The 22479-nt window shown below is 49.0% G+C and overlaps 1 protein-coding gene across 1 annotated transcript; it reads right to left on the bottom strand.

Moving 5' to 3' along the window:
* Nucleotides 1-15263: 15263 nt before the first annotated feature.
* On the bottom strand, nt 15264-22479 carry KRT84 (keratin 84). Its single transcript, XM_027592376.2, has 9 exons — nt 21949-22479; nt 20524-20732; nt 19860-19920; nt 19239-19334; nt 18155-18319; nt 17859-17984; nt 17521-17741; nt 17038-17069; nt 15264-15607 (listed from the first exon to the last, which is right to left on the bottom strand). Exons 1-9 carry the CDS (start codon nt 22477-22479, stop codon nt 15264-15266), a joined length of 1785 nt encoding a protein of 594 aa, XP_027448177.1.

Genomic DNA, 22479 nt, shown 5'->3' with positions numbered 1-22479 from the left:
GTGCGGGTCTGAGCAGAGGCTGAGCGCGGCGGGAGTAAGTTCGGGCTTCAGGTGCGCTGCTTAGGATCCTCTGGCCTCTCTGATCCTCCCTGGTCCTTTTATTGCTGGGGAGAGCTGGGGTTGGCTGCATTAAAGGAGTGAAAAGCCATTTTATGTTGTTTATTGGCTTGGGGAGTTTGCCAGCAACTCCCCCAAGACTCGTCTTAAAGGTGAGCTCAGCGGCGACTTAGGGCCTCCGTAAAAGTATTGAAGATGTTATTAGGGACACTGTGTTTGCACTTTTCATCTTCAAAGCTCGTTTACATACATTAAGCAATTAATTTTCTCGCAGTCTCCCTGTAAGGATGGCCCCAACCCACACCCGGAGACGGATTTGAACTCCACAACAGTCTGAGGTGGCTGGGGTTGGGGTAGAGGCTGGGTTGCTGTCTCAAGCGGGAAGGTCTAGGGTCCCAGGTTGGGCAAGACCCTGGGAGCACATTATCTCTGACCTCCCGGCTCCATACAGGACATACTCTCAAGTAAGTCATTGTGTTTCAGGGGCTGATGGATCGGGCAAGTCCAAACCCACCCAGGCACCATGGCCTGGAAGGTGGTTCAGGTCCGTGGGAACATTTTGACCATGCTTCCTGCAGGACAGAGGGCTGGAGCACATGGGCTCTTAGAACCTTCTGGCTACCAGCCCAGAGGTTCTGTTTCAGAGCTTCCATTTCTCATCCAGCAAAATTGCAAACCACTCAACTCTCAGTGGCCACAATAATGGCTTTACTTGTGGGTAATGGGGAGCCTCCCCTTTAGCCACTTTCTCCCACTGGGCTGCAAGGATGGAAGAACCCAATCCTGGGATAACCTGGCTGTTGTGAACTTGCTCTGGGCATTTTCTCTGGGCTTTTTAAGAAGAAACAGGTTGTTTGTCTCTCTTCCTTCCAAGATCACCAACCAGAGGAGGGGCGCATCCTATTCACCAGCCCCAAAACTGCCACCCCTAGAGGAACATTTAGAGACGGGGGCAGGAAAGTGGCTTTTTCTTGTCTGAGGATGCTGTGATTTCTGGCTCTGGGGGCTCTGGGAGCCTGGCTCCTTGTAATGTCCCTGCTTCCCTATGTATCCTGGAGCCACTTATTAGGATAATGATTGCTGTTCTTTTAATGGTCGTTGCGCACAAAGCTGGGGGATGTGGTCTCTGCCCCCAGGGAGGCTAACCAGGCACCTGAGGTATTAGGAACTTCGACAAGGGAAGAAGAGCAGATGAGCGGCCTCTGAGGGTGACAACCCCTTTGGGGAGCCTCCCAGAACCAAGCACTGGTGCTGTGGGGCCGCGGCCTGATGTTCTGCCCTGGTTCTGCCCTCACCTCTATGGCTGGGCCCCCTGCAGCTCTTCACCAAGTACCAGGCTGATTGGTTTCTATCTCCACACTCCACACGTGTTCTTCCAAGGGGGGCAGAGAGACTTTGGGCGGCTGACGGGGAGGAGCAGGAGGCCTCACCAGCTGGCCCCGCATGATCTTCAGATCACAGCCAAGCTGGGCAGTGGAATCGAAGTTGGAGGACCTGGTTCAAGGGCCCGCTTGGATGCTTCCTGGCTGTGTGGCTCTGGGGACGCTCTTAGCTCTCTGAACTTTTGTACGCTTGTGTGGAATTCATCCTTACCTTCCAGGGTTGTTGGGAGGATTATGTGGATAATACAGAAGCGTGTGCTTTGGGGACCAGAACACTCTGTGTAAAGGAAAGGGATTCTTGCTTCCTGTCAGAAACACCTCTACCACACCCTGCACCCCTCACCCAGCAGGGAGTGGGTGTACTCCCTGCCCCACCCTGGTCTTCACATCCTCTGCACATTTATGACTTCTTTACCCTTTCAAGGCTGCTTTTAATGTTTCCTTTAACCTGATTTCACTAGTATAAAAATTTGGGGTGGAGTCTGGGGGTGGAGAGAGGAGGCTAGGGAGTGCAGGGGCTGGTTTCCCAGCACCCACTCTTTAGAGGGGGTCTTGTTGGCCTGGTGCCTTGGACGGTGAGCTCCTGACTGCCTGTTGTGTGGACCTGGTGCTGGTGTGTGGGGGACCAAAAAGGATTTGGGCCCTTTGAACATGGCAGGGGGAGGGGAACGGGTGAGCATGGGAGGTAGATGGGTGGGCCCTCTGCTCAGCCAGCTGGGAAAGCCCACACACCTCCTCTTCTCAGCTCCCATCAGACTCTGCTCTTCTTCAGCTTGTTGAAAAGGATGGAGCTAGATCTGTTTCTGCCTCTCCTTGGGGGCAGGAGGGAGTGGAGGCTTTTTCCCAGAGAGAGGCTCCTGAGTCAGTTCCCCATGCCTCCAACACACACACACACACACACACACACACACACACACCCTCCCAAAACTTTACCTTGAATTGGGCTTGGGCTTGGGCACTGAGGGTGGGGAAGAGGGTGCTGGGGGACTCAGGAGACTTGGGGGAACAAGGGCTTGAGTGGGCAGGAGTGAGGCCCCCAGCCTGGCACGGGGGTGTGCTCATGGGTGCTGGGTGAAGTTTGCATCACTGCAGATGGCAGCTGAGCCCAGGGCTAGTGGTGACTGCTCAGGAAGCCTGTCTGCATGGTGCTTTGGATCGGAGGGGCTGGGCTGGAGAGGGAGGCTAAGTCTTCATGAGGTTGTTCCCAGGTTGTGCAGGACAAGTGAGAAACTTAAAGACCGGGCCAGTCTGACACAGCTGCTCTGGAGGGTCTGTGTAGACACATGGGAACTGGGCCTTTGCTGTCTAGTTCTACCCAAGAAAGGGACAGAGAGCCCATAGCCCCATGCCTGGCTCTACTCCTTACCCACCATCTCTGCTCATGGGACCAACTCTCAGGTGGGAGACTGACCTCCCTTCACCGGCCTCCTCCTCATTTACTGCCTCTGTGCCCTACAGGTTCCCTGCACCGCTCTCCCTACGCCCAAGCCTCCTGTCTGGGCACACCTTTGCCTGGAATGTTCCTGAATGGCTGGCCACCTCCTCCAGGAAGGCTTTGTGAACTAGTCAGAGGGAGGCTGTGATTTCTCCTCCTTTGTGTCAGCTGCTCAAGCAGCTCATAAAATACCCTTTCCGGGGCTTCCCAGGTAACTCCAATGACCTCCTTCCACACCCTCTTGTCTCGGGTGCTGTCATCCATCACCCCCTTTGGTCCTGTGCCCTCCTGCCCCCAGATCTTTTGAAGGCCACACCCAGTGTTGGGAACATGCGCTTAAGAACCCACGTCCCTCTTGCAATGATGTACAATGCTCCCAAGAGGGCACTTCGTCCAGGAAGCCTTCAAGAGCTGATTGAATGAGAGAGACTCTTTTTTTTTCTTTTTTAAGATTTATTTATTTATTTGAGAGAGAGCGAGCAAGCAGGAGGAGGGGCAGAGGGAGAGGGGGAGAGAGAATCCCAAGCAGACTCCGTGCTCAACGTGGAGCCCTATGTGGGACTCCATCTCATGACCTGAGATGAAATCAAGAGTTGGATGCTTAACCCACTGAGCCCCCCAGGTGCCCCAGAGTGAGAGAGAATCTTTACCCCACCGTGGAGACCCAGGCAACTGCCATGGCTCCATCTGACTCTGCCCCAGTCCTGGTTGCCATCTCCTGGGGTTTCCCCAGGGACCTATCACCCACACACCTCCCCACAGATGGGCCATCCTCCCCCAATGTGCTACCCATGGGACGCTTGCTGGGGCACAGCTGCTCTTCCCCCAGCCCAGGGCTCACTATCTCCCTTCCCTTCTGATCTCTCTACTCTGCTTAAAATCCCCCTTCCTTAAAAAAGGAAGCCTTTCTGGATTTGTCCAGAGATAAAGGAGTGCTCACCACCTTCCCATCCTCCTCTGTCTGCTCTTACAGCTGCCTGCTGGCTCTTGCAGTTTTTTATTTGTATCTGTCTGGGCTCTCGTGGACTGTCTCTCTATCCTTCCTGGCTGGCTGGTTCTCCGGAATCAACCCTGATGGACTCCGCGTGGACAAGCCCCGTCCTGAGCAGGGCCTTGGGGGCTGCCCAAACCCAGCTCACTCAAGTTGGGCAGTGCCCAAGATCAGAAGATCTGCTGATCTTCTCCACGCTTCTTAATTTTTGAATCTACACCACCTCCTGGTGCTGGGACACAGCTCTTTAAGGGTCTCCTAGCCCTGTGACACTTTCTTTGGCTTTCATAAAACTTGGGCATGACTCATGACCCTGTGTGAGAGGAGTGAGGTCTGAGCAACAGGGAGGAGCTGGGTGAGCCACTGGGCTATCCCCCAGTGCATCTAGGGCAGGGCCCCTTTGCAGTCAGCCAAGCTGCTCCCTGGCCCGCCCACCTCTCCTCTCACGGGCTGCCCCACCAGCAACTGCAAGAGGCTCTAGGGTTTCTCCCTGAACCTACCCACGCACCTTCCTGCAAGCAGCTTCCCCTGGTGGCTTTGCTGTTGTCTGTGGGCGCTCTGGGTCCAAGCAGTGGATCAGTTAATACAGGGCCTCCAATTTCAGAACTGTACCTTAGTAATGTTTTGGAAGCTTTTAGTTCCTATCTTTTTTAGCACTAGGACCGTTTCCCTGAATCTCAGGAGGAAAACGGCTACCTAAACTGGCCTCCCACTGCGCTTTGGACACACCTGCAACACTCCTAACTCAGGGCCTTTGCACTGGCTGTCCCTTTTGCTAGAATGCTCTTCCCTCCCCCACCCGGCTGGCTCCATTGCTGCCTGTGGATCTTTTCTCACCTTCAAATAGGCTCCCTGACTCTTCTTTTTAAAATGGCAATCTGGCCTCCCATTCCCAGGGCATTCTTCAATGGATCTATCTTGCTCTGATCTTTTTCTTTTCTAATACACTCTATAATTGACTTATTTCTTTATTGATTATTGTCAGTCTTTCCTCTTTCCCCCATGAAACCAAACCAAAAGGAAACAAAACTCCATGGGGGCAGGGATTCTGTCTGTCTTGTTCATTGATGGTTCCCAAGCACTTAGGACAGCACTGGGAATATAGGAAGTGCTTAGTAAATATTTGTTTGTGACTGCATGTGAAAGTGAATGGAAATCTTGGACAGTTTCGATATTCGATGTTGGCAGAAAATGGCAACTTGTGGGAAGACCTGGCCCAGGCCCCGAGGAGCACACCCAGTTTGGAGCCCTGGGGACTCAGGGCCCACCACAGCTTTTTCCTGTGTGAGGGTGGGGGTTTGCTGAGCACCTGTGGGACCAAAGCCTGACAGAAACCCAGAACGGTGGAAACAGGGCTATGTTGGGCCTGGTGAGACAGAGCGTTTCTCTTTCAAAATTGCTATTCATTGTTACAGTGTTTGTGTCCTAATCACAGTTTTGGAGGGAAAAAATTGTTTTAGGGGCGCCTGGGTGGCTCAGTGGGTTAAGCGCTGCCTTCAGCTCAGGTCGTGATCCCAGGGTCCTGGGATCGAGCCCTGCATCGGGCTCCCTGCTCAGCGGAGAGCCTGCTGCTCCCTCTCGCTCTGCCTGCCACTCTGCTTACTTGTGCTCTCTCTCTCTGTCAAATAAATAAATGAAAGCTTTAAAAAAATTGTTTTAAAAGACTCATCAGTCCGAGTACTTTGAAAATCCCATGTAGGACCTCCTGGGAAGCTGGCGGCCAGCAGAGGGCAGCAGATCCCCACCGCTGGCCAGGGAGGCCGAGCCCCCGGGTGCAAGAGCCCCAGACGCCAGGAGCTGCCTGCCTGCCTACCTGCCTGTGGCTCAGAGCTCGGGACTCTGGAGGAAGATGCCAGAAACAGTCTGCTGACACTTCAGCATCCACCCGTGTTTGCTACTGGACGGGCTGAGCTGCCGAACACAGCTTCTCTCCATTAGCCATAAAACGAGAACCACGGCTGCCACCATGACCAAAACAATAGCAGACATTTGCTATGCCCCCAACTGTGCCCCGGGCTGGGTGCTGAGCACCTCGGTTGTGTCCCTGTGTGTCATCTCCACAGCGACTCCTTGAAGTAGGGATGATTTTCCCACTTGACAGGCAAGAAGCTTATTGAGATGAAGAGACATAAGAACACGGGGGTGACCAACATGGGTTCTGGAGTCCGGATGCCGCTGCTTCCACCACTCAGCCTCTCTGGGCCTTGGTTTTGTCACCTGTCAAGTAATAATAAAGGAGGCTTAAGAGGGAATAATAATAAAAGTACCTACCACATACGGTCATTGAGAGAAGCAAGTGAGCTAAAGCATGAAACATCGCTGCCTGACTGCTGACCTCCCGTCGCACGGCTAGTAAGTTTAGGCCCTGGGATCTGACGGGGCTCTGCCCACACTGGAGCCCATGGGTTTGAACCCCGTGTCGTTGCTGGGGGTGGGTCTCTGGGGGGACTATCGACCTCTTAACAATATAGAATCTTCCAGTTCCGGAAGAGAGTCTTCTCTGTTTGTCTTCTTTGATTTCTTTCATTGTTGTTTGTGGTTTTCAGCTCCTGGATCCTTCCCATACTTTGTGAAGGCTTACACCGAAGCATTTCATTTTTGGGGTGTTACTGTAAATGATATGTAGAGCATGTTATTTATTTATTTATTTTAAAGATTTATTTATTTATTATTTGACAGGGAGAGAGAACAAGCAGGGGAGGAGCAGGCAGAGGGAGAGGGAGAAGCAGGTTCCCCACTGAGCAGGGCCTGACGTGGGGCTCGATCCCAGCACCCTGGAATCATGACCTGAGCCTAAGACAGACGCCCAACTGACTGAGCCACCCAGGTGCCCCGGGCCTGACTTTTTTTTTTTTTTTTTTTTTGCTGTTGTTGTGAGATTTAAAACTACACATTCAATTCCTTTAGTAGACCTACAGCCGTTCGGGTAGGACTGGTTACACAATTTATGGGGCTCAGTGTGAAACAAAAATGCAGGGCCTGTTGTTTAAAATTAAGAATTTCAAGAATTTTCAAAAATTTCACATTTCAAGATTTTAATGACAGTAGTCAGTGAACCACGTGTGGGGCATTCTTTGGTGTTGGACCCTGTGTGATTTTGCACAGGACACACACTAAGAGTTCTGGTCACAATTCTGATGTGTGTGTGGGGGGGAGCAATTTCCCACACCAACAAGCAATTCTTGGATAGCTGCTGGATGTCCGGCAATTCGGTTCAATTCTGACATTATCTGCCTGGAGATAGCATCAGATTCCATGAATTAAGGCTTCAGTCCTATAGCACCCCTCCGTGTCACCCCTATTCCCACTTTAGATGCCAGATGGACTTCTGAGCAACAGCTATAGATTAGAGCTTCCAGCGACCCTCTCTCTGGATCCTATCTGTTGGCTACAGCAGCTTACAGAACTCAGAGAAACGTTTTACTTACTAGATTACTGGTTTATTATAAAAGGATGTAACCCAGGAACAGCCAGATGGAAAAGATGCATGAGGCCAGGTGTGGGGAAGGGTGCGGAGCTTCCAGGCCCTCCCTAGACACACCACTCTCCTCACATGTCCGTGTGTTCACTAGCCCGGAAGCTCTCTGAGCCCAGTCTTTTTTTTTAAATATTTTTTATTAATTTATTTGACACAGAAGGAGAGAGAGAGACAGAGAGCAAGCACAAGCAGGGGGAATGGCAGGCAGGGGAGAAGCAGGCTCCCTGCTGAGCAGGGAGCCCGATGTGGGGCTGGAGCCCGATGTGGGGCTGGAGCCCGATGTGGGGCTGGAGCCCGATGTGGGGCTCGATCCCAGGACCCTGGGATCAGGGCCTGAGCCTAAGGCAGCCACTTAACTGTCTGAGCCACCCAGGCGCCCCTCCTTTTAGGTTTTGCTGGAGGCTTCAGTATGTAGTCATGATTGATCCATTCAACCTCCAGCACCAGCCACCCCCCCCAGGGGAGGTTCCAACCCTCTAATCACTGGTTGGGTCCCTGGGCATCTAGCCTCTCTCTTTAGGTACAGTCTAAAAGTCAACTTATTAACATAACAAAAGACAACTTTATCATTCTCCTCCCTTAGGAAATTCCAAGGCTTTTAGAACCCTCGTGCCTGGAAGGGGATGAAAACTACGTATCTATTTCTGATTACAAATCACAATATCACACATGCCCATGAAGCCGGCCCTGTATTTGGGTTATTTTTTCTTGAATGAGCTTTGGTAATTTGTGGTTTTCAAGGAATTAGTCCATTTCCTCTAAGTTCCCAGATTTCTCGGCATAAAGCCGTTTGTAATATTCCTTTATTAACCTTTCAATATCTGCAGTGTCTGTAGAGATGTCCCTCTTTCACCCCCGCTGGTGCTAATTTTTGCCTTCTCTTTCCCCGCCCCTTGTTCAGTTTGTCTAGAGGTTTACCCATTTTATCATTCTTCTGAAAGAACCAGTTTTCAGTTGTATTACTTTGTCTTTCTGTTTTTCAATTCCATTGTTTTCTGCTCTTTTCTTTACCATCTCCTTTCTTCTCTTTACTTTGTGTTTACTTTGCTATTCTTTTCCTAGTTTCTTTCTTCTTTTTTTGAGAGAGAGAGAGGTTGGAGGGGGAGGGGCAGAAGGAGAGAGAGAGAATCCCAAGTAGGCTCCATGCCCAGAGAGGATCCTGACGCTGAGCTTAATCTCACAACCCTGAGATCAATACCTGAGCCGAAACGAAGAGTCAGACACTTAATCAACTGAGACACCCAGGCACCCCTGTTTTCCTGGTGTCTTAAGAGGGAAGCTTAAATAATTGATTTGAGACCTTCCTTCTATTCTAACTTAAGTATTCAATGTGATAAATTTCCCTCTAAGCACTGCATTAGCTGCATCCTAAAATTTTGATATGCTGTGTTCTCATTTTCACTCAGTTAAAATATTTTCTAACTTTTCTTGTGACTTCCTCTTTGATCTGTTTGTTATTTAGAAGTATGTTGCTTGGGATATTCGCCAGATATTGTTCTGATACTGAGTTATAACTTAATAACACTATGGTCAGAGAACATGCTTTGTATGGGGTTGAGTTTTTTAAACTTGTTGAGGTTTGTTTTATGGCCCCAAAATGGCCTGTTTTGGTGAATGTTCCCTGTTGTCACTTGAGAAGAACATGTATTTTTCTGTTTTATGGGTGGAATGTTCTACAAATGTCATTTGTCAGGCTGAGTGATAGTGTTGTTTAGGTCTTCTGTATTCCTATTGATTTTCTGTCTACTTGTTCTGTTGATTACTGAGAAAGAAGTGTTTAAATCAAGTATGATTGTGGATTTGCCCATGTTGCCTTTCAGTTCTATCACTTTGTGCTTCATGTATTTTGAAGCTCTGTTGTTAGGTGCATACATATGTAGAATTGTTATGTCTTCTTGTTGAATTGACCCTTTTAACCATATAATATCTCTTTACTGCTGGCAGTATTCCTTGTTCTTAAATCTAATTTGTCTAATATTAATACAATCATTCCAACTTTCTTTTGATTATAGTTTTTATGATATACCTGTTTCTATCATTTTGACTTATCTATATCTTTATATCTAAAGTGGATATTTTGTAGACAATGTATATTTGAGTTTTTTAAATCTAATCTGACAATCTCTGCCATTTAATTTGGACCATTTACATTATGTGTGATTATTAATATGGTTTTATTTAGAGCTACCATCTTATTATTTGTTTTGTTTTTGTTCCTTCTGATTTTTGTTTCTTTGGTACCCCTTTCCTGTCTTTTTTGGATTATTTGAACATTAAAAAATATTCCTTTCAATTTATTTATTAACTTTTGATTATATCTCTTTGTATTATGTTTTTAGTGGCTATGCTAGAGATTACAGTGTACATAATCTAATATTTCACAGTCTACCTAGTAGAGTTAATATTTTGTCACTTCATGTAAAATGTTATAGTTGTCGTAGATACTCATCTACATACATTGAAACCCTGCCAGACAATGTTATAATTTTTGTTTTTAATAGTCAGCTACATGCTTTAAAGAATATGAGAGAAGGAAAATAGTCTTATATTTATTCAGTATTTACCATTTCTGTTGCTCTTCCTTTATTCCTGAAGTTCTATGTTTCTTTCTGGTATCACTTTCTTTCATTCTGAAGAACTTCTGCCTTAATTTTAGAGTAGGTCTGCAGATGGCGAATTCCCTTAGTTTTCTTTCATTTGTCTCGTCCCCCCCCCCCCCAATTCTTAAGGATACTTTTGCTGGCTATAGAATTCTGGATTGACAATCCTCCCCTTCCCCCCAGTACTTTAAAGAGGTTGTTCACTTTCTTCAGCCTTTTATAGTTTCTTCTTTTTAATGATTTTATTTATTTATCTGAGAGAGAAAGAGTGCATGAGCATGAGTGGGTGGGGGGCAGAGGGAGAGGGAGAAGCAGGCCCCCTGCTGAGCAGGGAGCCCAATGCAGGGCCTGATCCCAGGACCCTAAGATCATGACCTGAGCCAAAGGCAGATGCTTAACTGACTGAGCCACCCAGGTGCCCCCAGCCTTTTATAATTTCTGATGAGAAATCTGTGGTATACGTATACATAATGTGCCATTTTTTCTCTAGCTATACATAATGTATCATTTTTCTCTAAAGTATTTTTTCAATATTTTCTTTTCTCTTTATTCTTCAGATTGCATAATTTCCATTGATCTATCTTCAAGTTATTGACTTTCTTTTGTCCCTTCCTTTTTGCTATGGAGCCCATCAATTACTTTTAAATTTTAAATGTAGTATTTTTTTAGTTCTAAAATTTCTATTTCGTTCTGTTTTTATAGTTTCTGTTATCTGCTGAGAATTCCTACCTTTTAATTCACTTCAAATGCGTTTACCTTTATCTTATGGAACATCATTATAATAGTGATTTAAAATCTTTGTGTGATAATTCCAACATCTGTATCATCTTGAGATTAGCATCTGTTGATTTTCTTTACCTTTGAAAATTGGTCACATTTTCCTGGTTTCTTGATGTCAAAATAATTTTAGATTGTATCTTGGACATTTTAAATATTATGATGTGTAGACTCTTGGTCCTACTAAAATCTTCTGAAGAATTTTCTGTTTTGTTTTGTTTGTTTAATAGGGAATCTGCCTAATTAGGTTCAGACTGAAAGTTCTTCATCTGTGGGAAACTTAGTTCAATTGCAATTTTCAAGCCTTCTTTGCTTGCTGATTTGTGTCTGTCCTGTGTCTATCCACTTAGGGTGTGTCTGAAATGTGGGCAATGACTTAAATGTTACTTCAGTTCTCAAAGCTTTGGCATGCTATTTGGGTCTGTCATGCATGTGTAGCTCAAGGGAGAGCCCAGGACTTGTACATGTGTGGATTTACACACAGAGGAATCTGCTCCTCCAGTTTTTCTCTCTCACCCTTTCCCCCGTAGAAGGGGTCTCTTTTCCTGTCTCCTCCTGCCGGAAAGATCAGGTTTGTCTTGGAATTTCTGCTGCCATGCCATGGCTGCTGCATAGCTTCATGACTGGGATCTGCTCTCAGGGCAAAGCCATGAAAGAAAAGAGAAAAACACGAGGACTCCCCCTCCATATTTTCCTGCCCACAGGGGCCCCCTTCCTCTGGTTAGAAAGATGGGATTTCTATTAGAGTTCTAGTTGATCATGTTGATGGCTCACAGCCTTACCATGGGGACCTGCCATGTGAGCAGAGGGAAAAGAAATACATGGTTGCTTCTTCAAGCTTTGTCTTCCTCCCATGATCTACCAGCTTTTATTTACTTTTTAGAGTCCTCTAATTGTTGTGCTGGATTTTATCCAGAGTTTTTAGTTTAGTTGTAACCAGTGGGAGAGACAGGCCATAATAGGTTTACTCCATCATGGATGCAACTGGGAGTCAACTTAGTCTTAACAGGATCACCCTGGCTGCTTTTTGGAAATATGCTGAGGGAGGGTGAGAGGAGAAGTAGACGGTCCAGATAGGAGGCTATTGCAGTAATCCAGGCAAGAGTGGTGGGTGGTTTGGACCTCAGTGGTAGTCAGAGAGGTGGTGAGAGGTGGTTGGATTCTAGATATTATTTGAAGGTCAAGCTGACAAGATTACTGATGGATTAAATATGGGGCTATGAGATAGAGAGAGGGTTTGAAGATGATTCTAAAGTGTTTTTTGGCTTAAGCGACTGAATGGATATGCCCTTAATATGGAAGAAGCAGCATGGAGAGGGAAGAAGGAAGGTGAAGAGTTTGTTTCTGGACATGTTTAGTTTGAGATGCCCATTAGCTACACAAATGGAGACGTCAATGATTTGTGTCTGTATATATGTGCCTGTAGTTAATGGAAGGTCTGGGCTGGAGATACAAACTCAGGAGTCATTGACATATGGATGACTTTTAAAGCCATAACACTGATTGGTTGAGATCACCTATGGGGTAAGACAGAGAGAGAAGAGAAGAAACTAGTGACTGGAGCCTGAGGAGTCCCAGTATTGGCTTGCTGTCTCACCCTAGAGGTTGGAAGCGATGCTGTCCAAGTGGCATGTGTCAGTTAAGGTCCAGTCAGGGGATAATAGAACGCAGCAAATGAACAGGGGAAGTTTAATATAGATAACACTGGGGATGGAGTCATGAAAGATTGACTAGTAAGAAGTCCAGAGAACTCTAAAGAGTACGGAATGACAGATATAAGGGACAGTCCTTACCTCTAGGGCTCCAAGGAAAAGCCATGACTGAGGCCCCAGTCTCACTCACTGGACAAGGCACAGCACTGCTCACTGGATTCCAGAGAAGTCACTGTGGTGCTGCACCAATGGAACTTGCTGGAAATCTCCCATCCAGAGCTTACCAGAAATCCACCCTCTAGTGTGCTGGGGAAAACTTTTCATGAAGAGGTGTCTGCTGGAGGCACTTGCTATGAGATTGCCCAGGAAGGATGCTGGGAAGCTCCTGGCTGCTGGGTGCTGCTGCGAGCGTTGTGGGGGCCTGATATTATAGAAGTTGTCTGTGCTGCAGGAATCTGATGGCAGAGAAGCTGCTGAGAGAACTCAATGGAAGGAAAGTCCTACTCGTGCAATGTCTCTCCATCGTCCCTGGAAATGCCTGCTGATGAGGCTTAATTAGCACCGTGCCAGCTAGCAAAGGAAAATATCCAGAGGATCAGATCCGTTTTCACAGGGGAGGCAATAAGGGTGAATTTGGAACTAAGGCAATAAATTAATAACCAGCACAGGGTAGATGTAAGTCTGGCTGAGGAGAGGCACCAAGGCCAGACGGGGCTGCCTTGATGTTGCTGCCACCTGAGGGGTGTGTGTGACTTCACACATGGCAGATGAGGTGGCTAGTGTGGAGCTCCTGGAAGCAGGAGGGCAGGGGGCTGGTGAGTCCAGGGTCAGGCAGGCTTCATGCTGTGAGCGGAGCAACCTGTAAGTTCTCAGGTTGCTGACTGAGCAAGGCAGAATCCATAAAGATGAAAGGTGTGCTTCTTGCTCTAGGAGGAGGACTCTCGAGGTGGGGCAGAGCAGCAAACAGTCCCTGTGTGAGACGTGTGCCCTGATGGAGCGGTACCCCGGGTGCTGGTCACGAGCACACCCCTTGGCTGTCTCCTGCCCCTCTCTGAGCTATCACCTGCAGGCTATGTTATATTCAGCCCCAGCGGGATCCCCAAACTGGGCACGCTCTCTGCAACCTCTTGGTTTTTGCACACCTTGTTTCCTCTGATTGGAGCACTCCCTCCTTCTTCGTATGGCTAATTCATCACCCTTCACGTCTCTGCTGTGACATGACATCCTCCAGGAAGCTTTTGATGATGCTTCAAGTCTAGGTTGGGCCTCTCCTCTGTGCATTGTAACATCAATTCCACTCTTAACACAGCACTGAGCATATCAAGATGTAAGTGCTTGTCTACCTGTCCATTTGTCAGCCTGGGATGTAGGCTCTTGGACGGCAAGGACCAAGTCTTGTTCATTGCTGTTTTCCCAGCATCGTGCCTGGCAGGTAGTAAGCATTTCACAAGTGTCTGTTGGGTGAAGATAAAAGATGAGAGGCCAGAGTAGGGTGCACGGAGGGATGGCATGGGGTGGAAATGTATGGGCAGATCACTCAGGGCTTGTATGCCATGTTAGGAAGTTTGGGTTCTTCTGGAAGGCAGTGGAGAGCCACTGAGGTCCATAAGTAGGGGAGAGCCATGATCAGTTTTCTGTGTGAGGCCTTTCTAACAATATCATGGTGAGTGAGCTGGATGGAAACAAGTGTGAGGGCAGAGGGATGAGTATCCTGCAGTGGTCCCAGAGGAAGTGGGGCTGGGGAAGGACCTGGGGAACAGGGGCAAGAGTGTGTCTTGGTCAGGAGATGTAGGGCAACACCTGGAGAGGAGTGGGCTGCCGCGCACTTGTTCTCAGGGCCTTTGCTGCATTTCTCCTCTCCCCCACTGAGCTGCGAGCTCCTGCAGGGAAAGGCCTGAGCCCTCTTTCCCCTCTGCCTCCCCTGTGCCCAGAACAGCAGCCTCTGCCCTTGGCAGGTCCCTGGGGGGGGGGGGTTGGACTGGTGGGCTGGTGGAGTCTAGGAGGCAATCTCTCCCATTGGCAGTGTGATCCAGAAGGAGTAGCCAGAGTCCTAGTGATGTTAGCTTCGCAAGTTTATTGAAAACCCAGCAATGCAAAGAACAGTACCAAGAGGCACCCCCCCACACCCAGACCTCCCTGGAGCTTGCAGACATAAACCCCCTGCAGCGGACAGGGTTGGGTCTCCTTCACACCACCACAGGGGCAGATCCATGAAGCAGAGCAGAGCTCATGCTCCATCGGCACCCCCCCAACCTCGTGCACCCACATGCACATTAAACCAACAACATAGGAAGAGAAGCATTGAGGACATTTGCCACTTGGAGAAGAACCATCTCAGGGGACTTAGGGATCCCTTGGGCTATCAAGGACTATGGATCTTTTCAGGTGAGGAAGAGAAGGAAAGAAGCTTCTCTTGCCAGGGAAAGGAAGAAGGAAGCAAAGGGCAGTGGGCTAAAGATGCTTGCAGTGTGGACGTCAGCTCCCCATTCTCCAAATTAATCCAAAGCTATGGATGGCAATGGTGCCCAAGCACCTTCTTTTTGGCTTTCGACTGTTACTTTTCTCCCTAGTGCTCTGATTTGTGTAACTGTAAGGAATGTGCCTTTCTTCAGGCTGTTCAACCGAATGGTGAAGAGGGATCCCAAAGAGCAGAAATGTGGAGTCAGGGAGAAACCAGTCTACTGGGGCTGCAGACAGAGCATCTAGGTGGTGAAAAAAATCCCCCGAGGACAGGGGCCAGGCAGATCAATCCCTGGGAAGAGCAGAGTTGCCTTCCCGGCAGTTGGGGTAGCTGGAGCCCCCTCTGGCACAAAGTCCAGACACCTGTGGGACAGAAGCAGATGACGTCGAGATGGTTCTTCCCGGGGCGGTGGCTCACTGGCGCTGGCCTCTCAGTACTTGGTCTGATGGGAGGTGGTGGTGGACACGAAGCGGACGCTGGAGCTGCGGCTGCTTCGGCCCCCACTGCAGCTGCTGAAGCCCCCCTCGGTGGACAGCAGGCAGGGGGTGCTGGGGGCGCAAGCCTCGCCCATGAGCACCGAGCCACCTCGGGAGCCCGCGCGCAGCAGGTCCCCGCTGGCCTTGATGACCTGGGCCCCGCCCAGGCTGGAGCCACAGGTGCCGCCGGACCGGATGCCACTGCTGCCCGAGAAGGTGACTCCACTGTGGGAGAGGGCAGAGCTGGCGACCAGGGGCTCAGGCCCACACACAATACCGCCCCGGGAGCTGCTCACGGCTGCGGGAGGGAGAAGAAACTGTCAGCGACACAGGCTGCCCACGCCTGGGGGCCAACCTCCATGCTGTCTGCTGGCAGCAGGGGTGGAGGCGACAGGATGGTGGCACCGGGGGAAGTGGTCCCTATTGCCTACCCAGACAACACCCACTTTTCCCTTCTCTTGCCTGGGTGACTCAAAGGCTGTGACTCCATTAAAGTTAAACATTCAGATTAAAATGGGAGAATTCAGCCAGATCCCCAGGTCGCATATAGTCATAAGTTGACTGTCATTTATATATGGCTGAAGTCAGGCTGGGCGGTGAGCTGGATTATCCAGACAACTGGAGCAGTAGCTCCTATAAAGCCATGCGGCCTCTCTCTCCTGATTAGATCATGCTCCTTGGGGGTTCCCACATTGTCCCTCCAACAGGAGTCCCTTGCCAGTTCTCTCCTGACCCATTGATGTCTCTGCTCTGTAGCCCTCTGGTATCCACTGGGCATACCTCCATATCCCAGGATGCCAATCCCACTAAAGCTTGCTTAGACCAGCCCTATCTGTGGAGGGGCACCCCCCTCTCCTTCCCTCTCTTTTTACCGGAATCCTTCCCATCATCTGTGACCTCCACTCAAGCTTTACCTCTTGCAGAAAGCCACTCCCTGCTACCTCCCCCTCTCTGAGGGCAGGTCATCTGAGGATGAGTAGCTTAGACTGCCTGACCCACCAGTGTAGCACTCAGCCCCACCATACATCTGTGCAGATTTGTACTTTTGGATCAGAAATCTGGGTTTGAGTTCTGGCTGTGCGACTGACTAGCTTTGGGACTTCTGGTAAACCACATATTTTCTCTAAGTGAGCATAAAGGGGAGTGCTAATGCTATTCCTCTCCACAGGGCTTTGAGGGACAGGTTGACAATGGATAGGGCTCATCTCAAGATGATTTTAATTCTAGAGAGCAGGGACTGGTCTTGCCTTCTTTGTGCCTACCATCCCCTGCCCTGCAGTGCCCACCATAATCCCCTGCATGCTTTGGGCACAAACAATATTTTGCCCGGCAGTAGCAGCAGGAAGACTTCTGCTCATCCTTGTCCCATCCCCTGCCATGGGTGTGGGGGCGACTCCTTGGCACAGGTCTTTTCATTCCTTCTCTGATCTTTGTCCCTGAAGGACAAGACCACTCAAGGGAAAAAGGCTGACTTTCTTCTGGAACCCTTTCCCCCCTATTGGCCCTGCAAACCTTTGTGATTGCTTTCTCTAGGGAATGAAGGCTCTGGGGAGATCTCAGGCCTCAGCTAAGGGATAATCCTAGTCCAGGGGCTAGATGGTCCTTGCTCCCCTGACTTTCAGGGCCAGCCCAGCATGGGCTCTTAATCCCAACATGAGCCTGGGTTTGAAGGAAATTTGCAGAGCCACAGGAGAGGAATGGGAAGAGGAAAAAACTTAAATTTCTTACATATGTTTACTGGTCCAACACCTTCGCAGATCCTGGGGAGAGAAAGAAATAAGTGAGTTCACAAACAGTGTTGGTCCCTGAAAAGCTGCTTGCTATCAGAAGGGCTTTCTTGGCAGAGTGGACCGGTGGTTCTTACCCTTAGCTTACAAGCATCCCGGGAGCTTTGAAAAAACACAGGTTCCTAGACTCTGCTCCAAAACTATTGAATCAAAATATTTGAGGAAATGTGGTTTTATTATTATTTTTAAACAGATAACCAATATGCAAAACATCCTATGATTCTGGTGCAGACTGTCTAGGAACTTGCGTTTTGGAGGCAAAAAGCTAGAACCATCTTCTAATTCCCACTAATTATTTGCAGAGAAGATACTGCTACCTTTAAAGATCACTCAAACTGGCAGTTCTTCACCTGGTCCCCTCCCCCATTTAGTCATTCTAGATGCCTAAGTCTGACCTCCTTCCCGCTGCACTGAGAGCTCTCACCGGATCTCCTCGCCCTCCAGCAGGCGCCTGTAGGTGGCGATCTCAATGTCCAGGGCCAGCTTGACGTTCATCAGCTCCTGGTACTCGCGCAGCTGCCGGGCCATGTCCTGCTTGGCCTGCTGCAGGGCGCCCTCCAGATCCGCCAGCTTGCACTTGGCATCGTTGAGGGCCGCCTCGCCCTGTTGCTCTGTCTCGGCCACTGCAGCCTCCATCTTGGCTCGCTGCAGGAAGAGGCCATGCAGGTGGGCTTTGGCAGGCACTAGGGGATCCCCGGGTGGGGTTAGAAACACAGCCCCCCCTACCTCCCTCTGGGGCTTTCTCTCCTCTCCTTTGCCCACCTGAGCCTTGGCATGCTCAATCTCTGCCTTCAGTCTCTGGATCAGGCGGGTCAGCTCATTGATCTCATCCCGTGTGTTGCGCAGGTTGTCACAGTGTTGGCCAGCTGTCACCCGCATCTCCTCGTACTGTGCAGGGAGAGGGGGATGTTATGAAGGTCCAAAGTTTGAGTGAAGACCACAGCCCCAACTGAGTTGGGAAGCCTTCGACTTCGACTGGGTTCACTCTGTCGTACATGAGTCTTACTCTAGCTAGGGCTGCCCTCATCCCTTCCTCAGCCCCCCACTCCCCTTCCCACCTTGGTCTGGTACCAGGCCTCAGCATCAGCCCGACTGTGCCTGGCGACCTCTTCATACTGGGCCTTGATTTCGTCGATGATTCCATCAATGTTCAGGTCCCGGCTGTTGTCCATCTTCACGATGACCGATGTCTCTGAGATGTGTGACTGCAGCAACTGGATTTCCTGTGTTGGAGGATGAACAAGACAGTTGGGCTCAGAGTCCCATCAGGGGCCAGGACTCTGCCACAGGGGCCCCAAGAGTGGCTTCAGGAGCAGAGAGCATTGCTCATTTGTTCAGAGCAAAGTGATGGAGCTGACCATCCAAACGGAGGACAAAGAAAAAGACATGAACAGAGAACCATTTCAGTTTGAAATGTTATATACTTGTTATATACTCGAAGACACCTCTTTAACTCCTTATTCACCTAGGTGAATACATGGGGCCTAGGAATTTGGCAGAGGAGAGTGAGAGCCATGCTACTTTTGAAACTTTTCTTTGGCTTGTCCACAAAGTGACTGTGCTGGTCATGGATCATTGAGAGTTGATAATATTCTAGAACATGGTGGTCTAGGAATTCCTATATCTCAAGTCCTTAATAGAACCAGGGGCTTGGAACTGGCTTGTAAGGGCTCCAGAGGGAGCTTTCTGATGCCTTTCTGCTCAGAGCCGGACATTAGCTCTGGCTAATGTTTGATTCTGTATCAGACCAAACAGACCACTTACCAAGCAAAAGATAACTAGGTCATTTAGCCAATTAGGTCAAACACAGTTTTTCTTACATCTACTGGCAAATCAGTTTGTCAGAGTCTTCTGATTGGTCAGAGAGGAAGGGATGCTCTTAGACCCCAGTCTTAGGGTTGGCCAACGAGGAGTTGGAGCCTAGATCTAAGGAGTTTATTCAAAGACCTGCTGAGAAGCCTGCTTGCTTACCTTCCTTTCTCCACTTGTAGATAAATTGACATATAGAGGATAATAGATTGGAACAGGAGGAAGATGTACAATACTAAATGTTAGAAATTATGCTAGTCCAGACAAAGCCCCCCCAGGAGTCCAGGCTAAGCACAGATCTCCTTGTTTGGCTCAGAGGGGATGAATGCTTACCGCCATATATAGGGTTTTCAGAAAGTCAATTTCCTGAGTTAGGGTATCCGCATTGGCTTCTAGGTCAGACTTACTTAAGAAAGCTGTATCCACATCCTGCATAAAAGAGAGAAGGAGAAAATGGTCCTCACTTGTGTACTGTTTAAACTGTTTAAAGAGTCTGGAGATGGGTGGGAAGATCAGGCCAATCCCCACAGGGCCAAGCCAGGCTTTGGGATAGGTGGGAGAGCCCTTGGAATGCAGTTTAGTGACTGCTGTTCTTCTCCCTACTACCTGGGGGCTGCTGGACATTTTTGAATGTGTATTTATAGGCAAGGAGCATATGGATAATCTAAGACTCTCTCTCTCTTTTTTTCTTTTTTAAATCTAAGACTCTTATAAGGTCATCTCTTCAGACCTCTGCTCTTGTGAAGACCCAATCCTAAATAATCTGAGGCCAAATCAGAACTCTAAAGGGAACCTGTTATGACCTTAGAGGTTCTACTCTGTGTGAGTGGCCCCAGATTCCACGGGGCTGCCTGGGCCTTTTCAGGTGGGGTACGGGGGTTGGAGCAGGTTTTGTCTTGGGAATATTTTCTTGTTTGGAGGAGAAGCTTGCTTGGACCTGTTGCTCTCCCTTACCTTCTTCAGAGCCACAAACTCATTCTCAGCATTGGCCCGGAATCCTACCTCTTCTTCATACCTGGATGATAAGGAGTGAGAGGGTGAGTTCTCATCTGAACTAACAGGCAATTACTCCCAACTCTCCAGTGAGCCTCTTAAGACATCTCTACTACATCTAGGAGCATGAGTCCCTGTTGCCACCTACATATTCTCATATACTTTGTCTCATCTTTAGGACCTTTTATGAGCCTGTGGCCCTCAGATTTTCCAAATCCCTTTTACTTTCTCAAATTAGATTTGGGGTCTGAAAATGTGGACCATTGCTATGCTCCTCTGCTAGAAAAGACTTGGAATCATTGCACTTGAACATAGAGAAAGTAGAACCCAACTCATTGCTGAACGTGAGCACTATTCTCAAAACCAGAGGGCTGTTTCTGGAGTCCGCTGTCCATTCCCACAGACAAGACTAGGGACAAACCATGCCCAATTCCAAGACTCCTTTTTATTCAGGACCCACAGAAGGCCTCCTCCTCCTCCCTTACATATTGCTGCCCTCACTAGGCTGAGTATTGAAACCAGCATTGAACCCCGATCTGTCCAGCTGCTGTTAGTTGAACATGGCAGCTGCTTTGGGAACCAAAGGCTGCCTGTCCTTGGTCTATGCAGTCTAGATACCACTTACTTCTTCTTGAAACCCTCAAGGACATCCTGCATGTGGTTTCTCTCAGCCTCAAACCGGGCCCGGTCACTGTTTGCTATGTCCAGGTGCCTCTGCAGGTTGGTGATATAATTCTCGAAGAGGGGCTCCAGGTTGCTCCTGGCACATTTCTGCTCTTGGAGGAAGTTCCACTTGGTCTCTAGGAGCTTATTCTGCTGTTCCAGGAACCGCACCTAAATCCACAGGGGCAAAGAAATGGCCCCTGAAGAGCTTGATAGAGTCACCTACATGTCGACAAGTTCTTCAGGTGCCAGAGATGACTCTCAGCCCCATGTTGACATTGTCCTCTTGTCTGTTGACTTTCATTCCTCCTCTAACTCAGTAGAAACTGGAAGAGTACGTCTGTGACCCCCTCCTCATGTTCAGTCAGGCTCAGCTGCAAACAGAAGCTATTGAACCAAAGCACTTCAGTACCATTTCCCCTCTGCCCTCCAAGAAAGGTGCAAGCTGGCTCACTGGGAAGTTGGAAAATTTGATGCTACTCGAGCTGGGATTTGCCTATACCTAAAAACGGATTGGCCATCCCTCACAGGGAATGAAGAGCAGAATAAAGCATATTGGGGTGGGATAAGGCATTAGGAGGTGGGAATTCTCAGGTCATAAGTCATATCCACCATCCCAGATGCTCCATCAGCTGAGAATTGTTGAGCTGGAGGAGAACGTGGATCATTTGCTCCACCCCCTCATTTCAGAGATGAGGAACCTGAAGCTCACAGAGGTGAGTTTCCATTCTCAGATATAGAGGACTCCTGCTCCATGGAGACATGGTTTGTGGGATGTCAGTTCCACATCACTGCTTCTTTCATCAGTCTGAAGATCATGACTTCCCATGGTAGTTTCCTACTATTTCCCTCGATCTAGACAGCTCAGCTGAATCTGGGTACCCCACGTGAGGAGTATACATTCTTTCTTTTGTGCAAAAATTACTCAGTTCCATTCTCTACTTTCTTGAGCCTGAGCAGATGTGGCTACCCAGCCTCAGAGACTATGACAATCTCAAGAAGAACATGAAGATCTCAAAGGTTAAAACCCTTTAAACAGGTAGCCAACATCTGCCCAAAGTCCTAATGTTTCTAGCCTGTTTGTGAGATACTTCTAAGTGACTAGGTGCTAGGTCTTAGTTTGTCCAAATGCCCTCAGATTTGGCTGGATGTTCCTCTTTCCTCCAGAAGACAAAACCACTGTCTTAGTATATCCCACCATGCAGCATTTCCTCAGGTTTGTCCTTGTTTTGCAGCAGAATGACCCAGAAATGGTACTGCAGTGCCTGAAGGATGTGGGTCAAGACTGATGCCTCAGGCCTGGGTTCTTTCTTCTTAAGGGAGAGGACACCCCAGTGCATTTTAGCTCTTACCATCCCACACCCAGAGATTGAGCTGTCATAAGTACCTTGTCAATGAAGGAGGCAAATTTGTTGTTGAGGGTCTTGATTTGCTCCTTCTCATCCTTCTTCACCCTCTGGGCATTGGGATCAATCTCCAGGTTGAGGGGGGTCAGCAGGCTCTGGTTAACAGTCACTGCTGTGATAGATGGGGCTGCTGGAACTCCAACTCCTCCAACTCTGTAACCAAAGCCATAGCCAAGGCCACTGCCGGCTCCAAATCCCAGACCAACACAACTTCTGGCCCCAAAGCCCAGACCAGCACCGCTCCCATCACCAAAGCCAAAGGCCATCCCCCTGCCAGCACCAAAGCCAACTCCACAGCGGATGGGACGGGGGCCTACAGCTGCTCTCCGGGGTGAGCACGATCCAAAAGTGATGACGCTCCGACTACCAAAGCTGCCAAGGCCCCCGAAGCTGGGCCCACTCCTGCAGGAGACAGAGCTGGCCCGGAAGCGGTTCTGGGGGCTCACTGCGGAGTAAGAGCTGAAGTTGCCCATGTGGCACCCAGAGCTGACTCGGTAGGAGTGGCAAGACAT

This window comes from Zalophus californianus, chromosome 9 (assembly GCF_009762305.2).
Source record: "Zalophus californianus isolate mZalCal1 chromosome 9, mZalCal1.pri.v2, whole genome shotgun sequence".
Taxonomy (NCBI): domain Eukaryota; kingdom Metazoa; phylum Chordata; class Mammalia; order Carnivora; family Otariidae; genus Zalophus; species Zalophus californianus.
This window is presented reverse-complemented; position numbering and strand designations above follow the sequence as displayed.

What these genes read in the sequence shown, in the direction of transcription:
- KRT84 (XM_027592376.2), bottom strand. Translation starts at nt 22,479, where the DNA reads ATGTCTTGCCACTCCTACCGAGTCAGCTCTGGGTGCCACATGGGCAAC. An exon ending in CTTGAGGGTTTCAAGAAGAA is followed by an intron (nt 19,921 to 20,523) that starts GTAAGTGGTATC and finishes CTTATCATCCAG; the next exon opens with GTATGAAGAAGAGGTAGGAT. An exon ending in TGTTGGACCAGTAAACATAT is followed by an intron (nt 15,608 to 17,037) that starts GTAAGAAATTTA and finishes TCCCTCCCGCAG; the next exon opens with CCGTGAGCAGCTCCCGGGGC.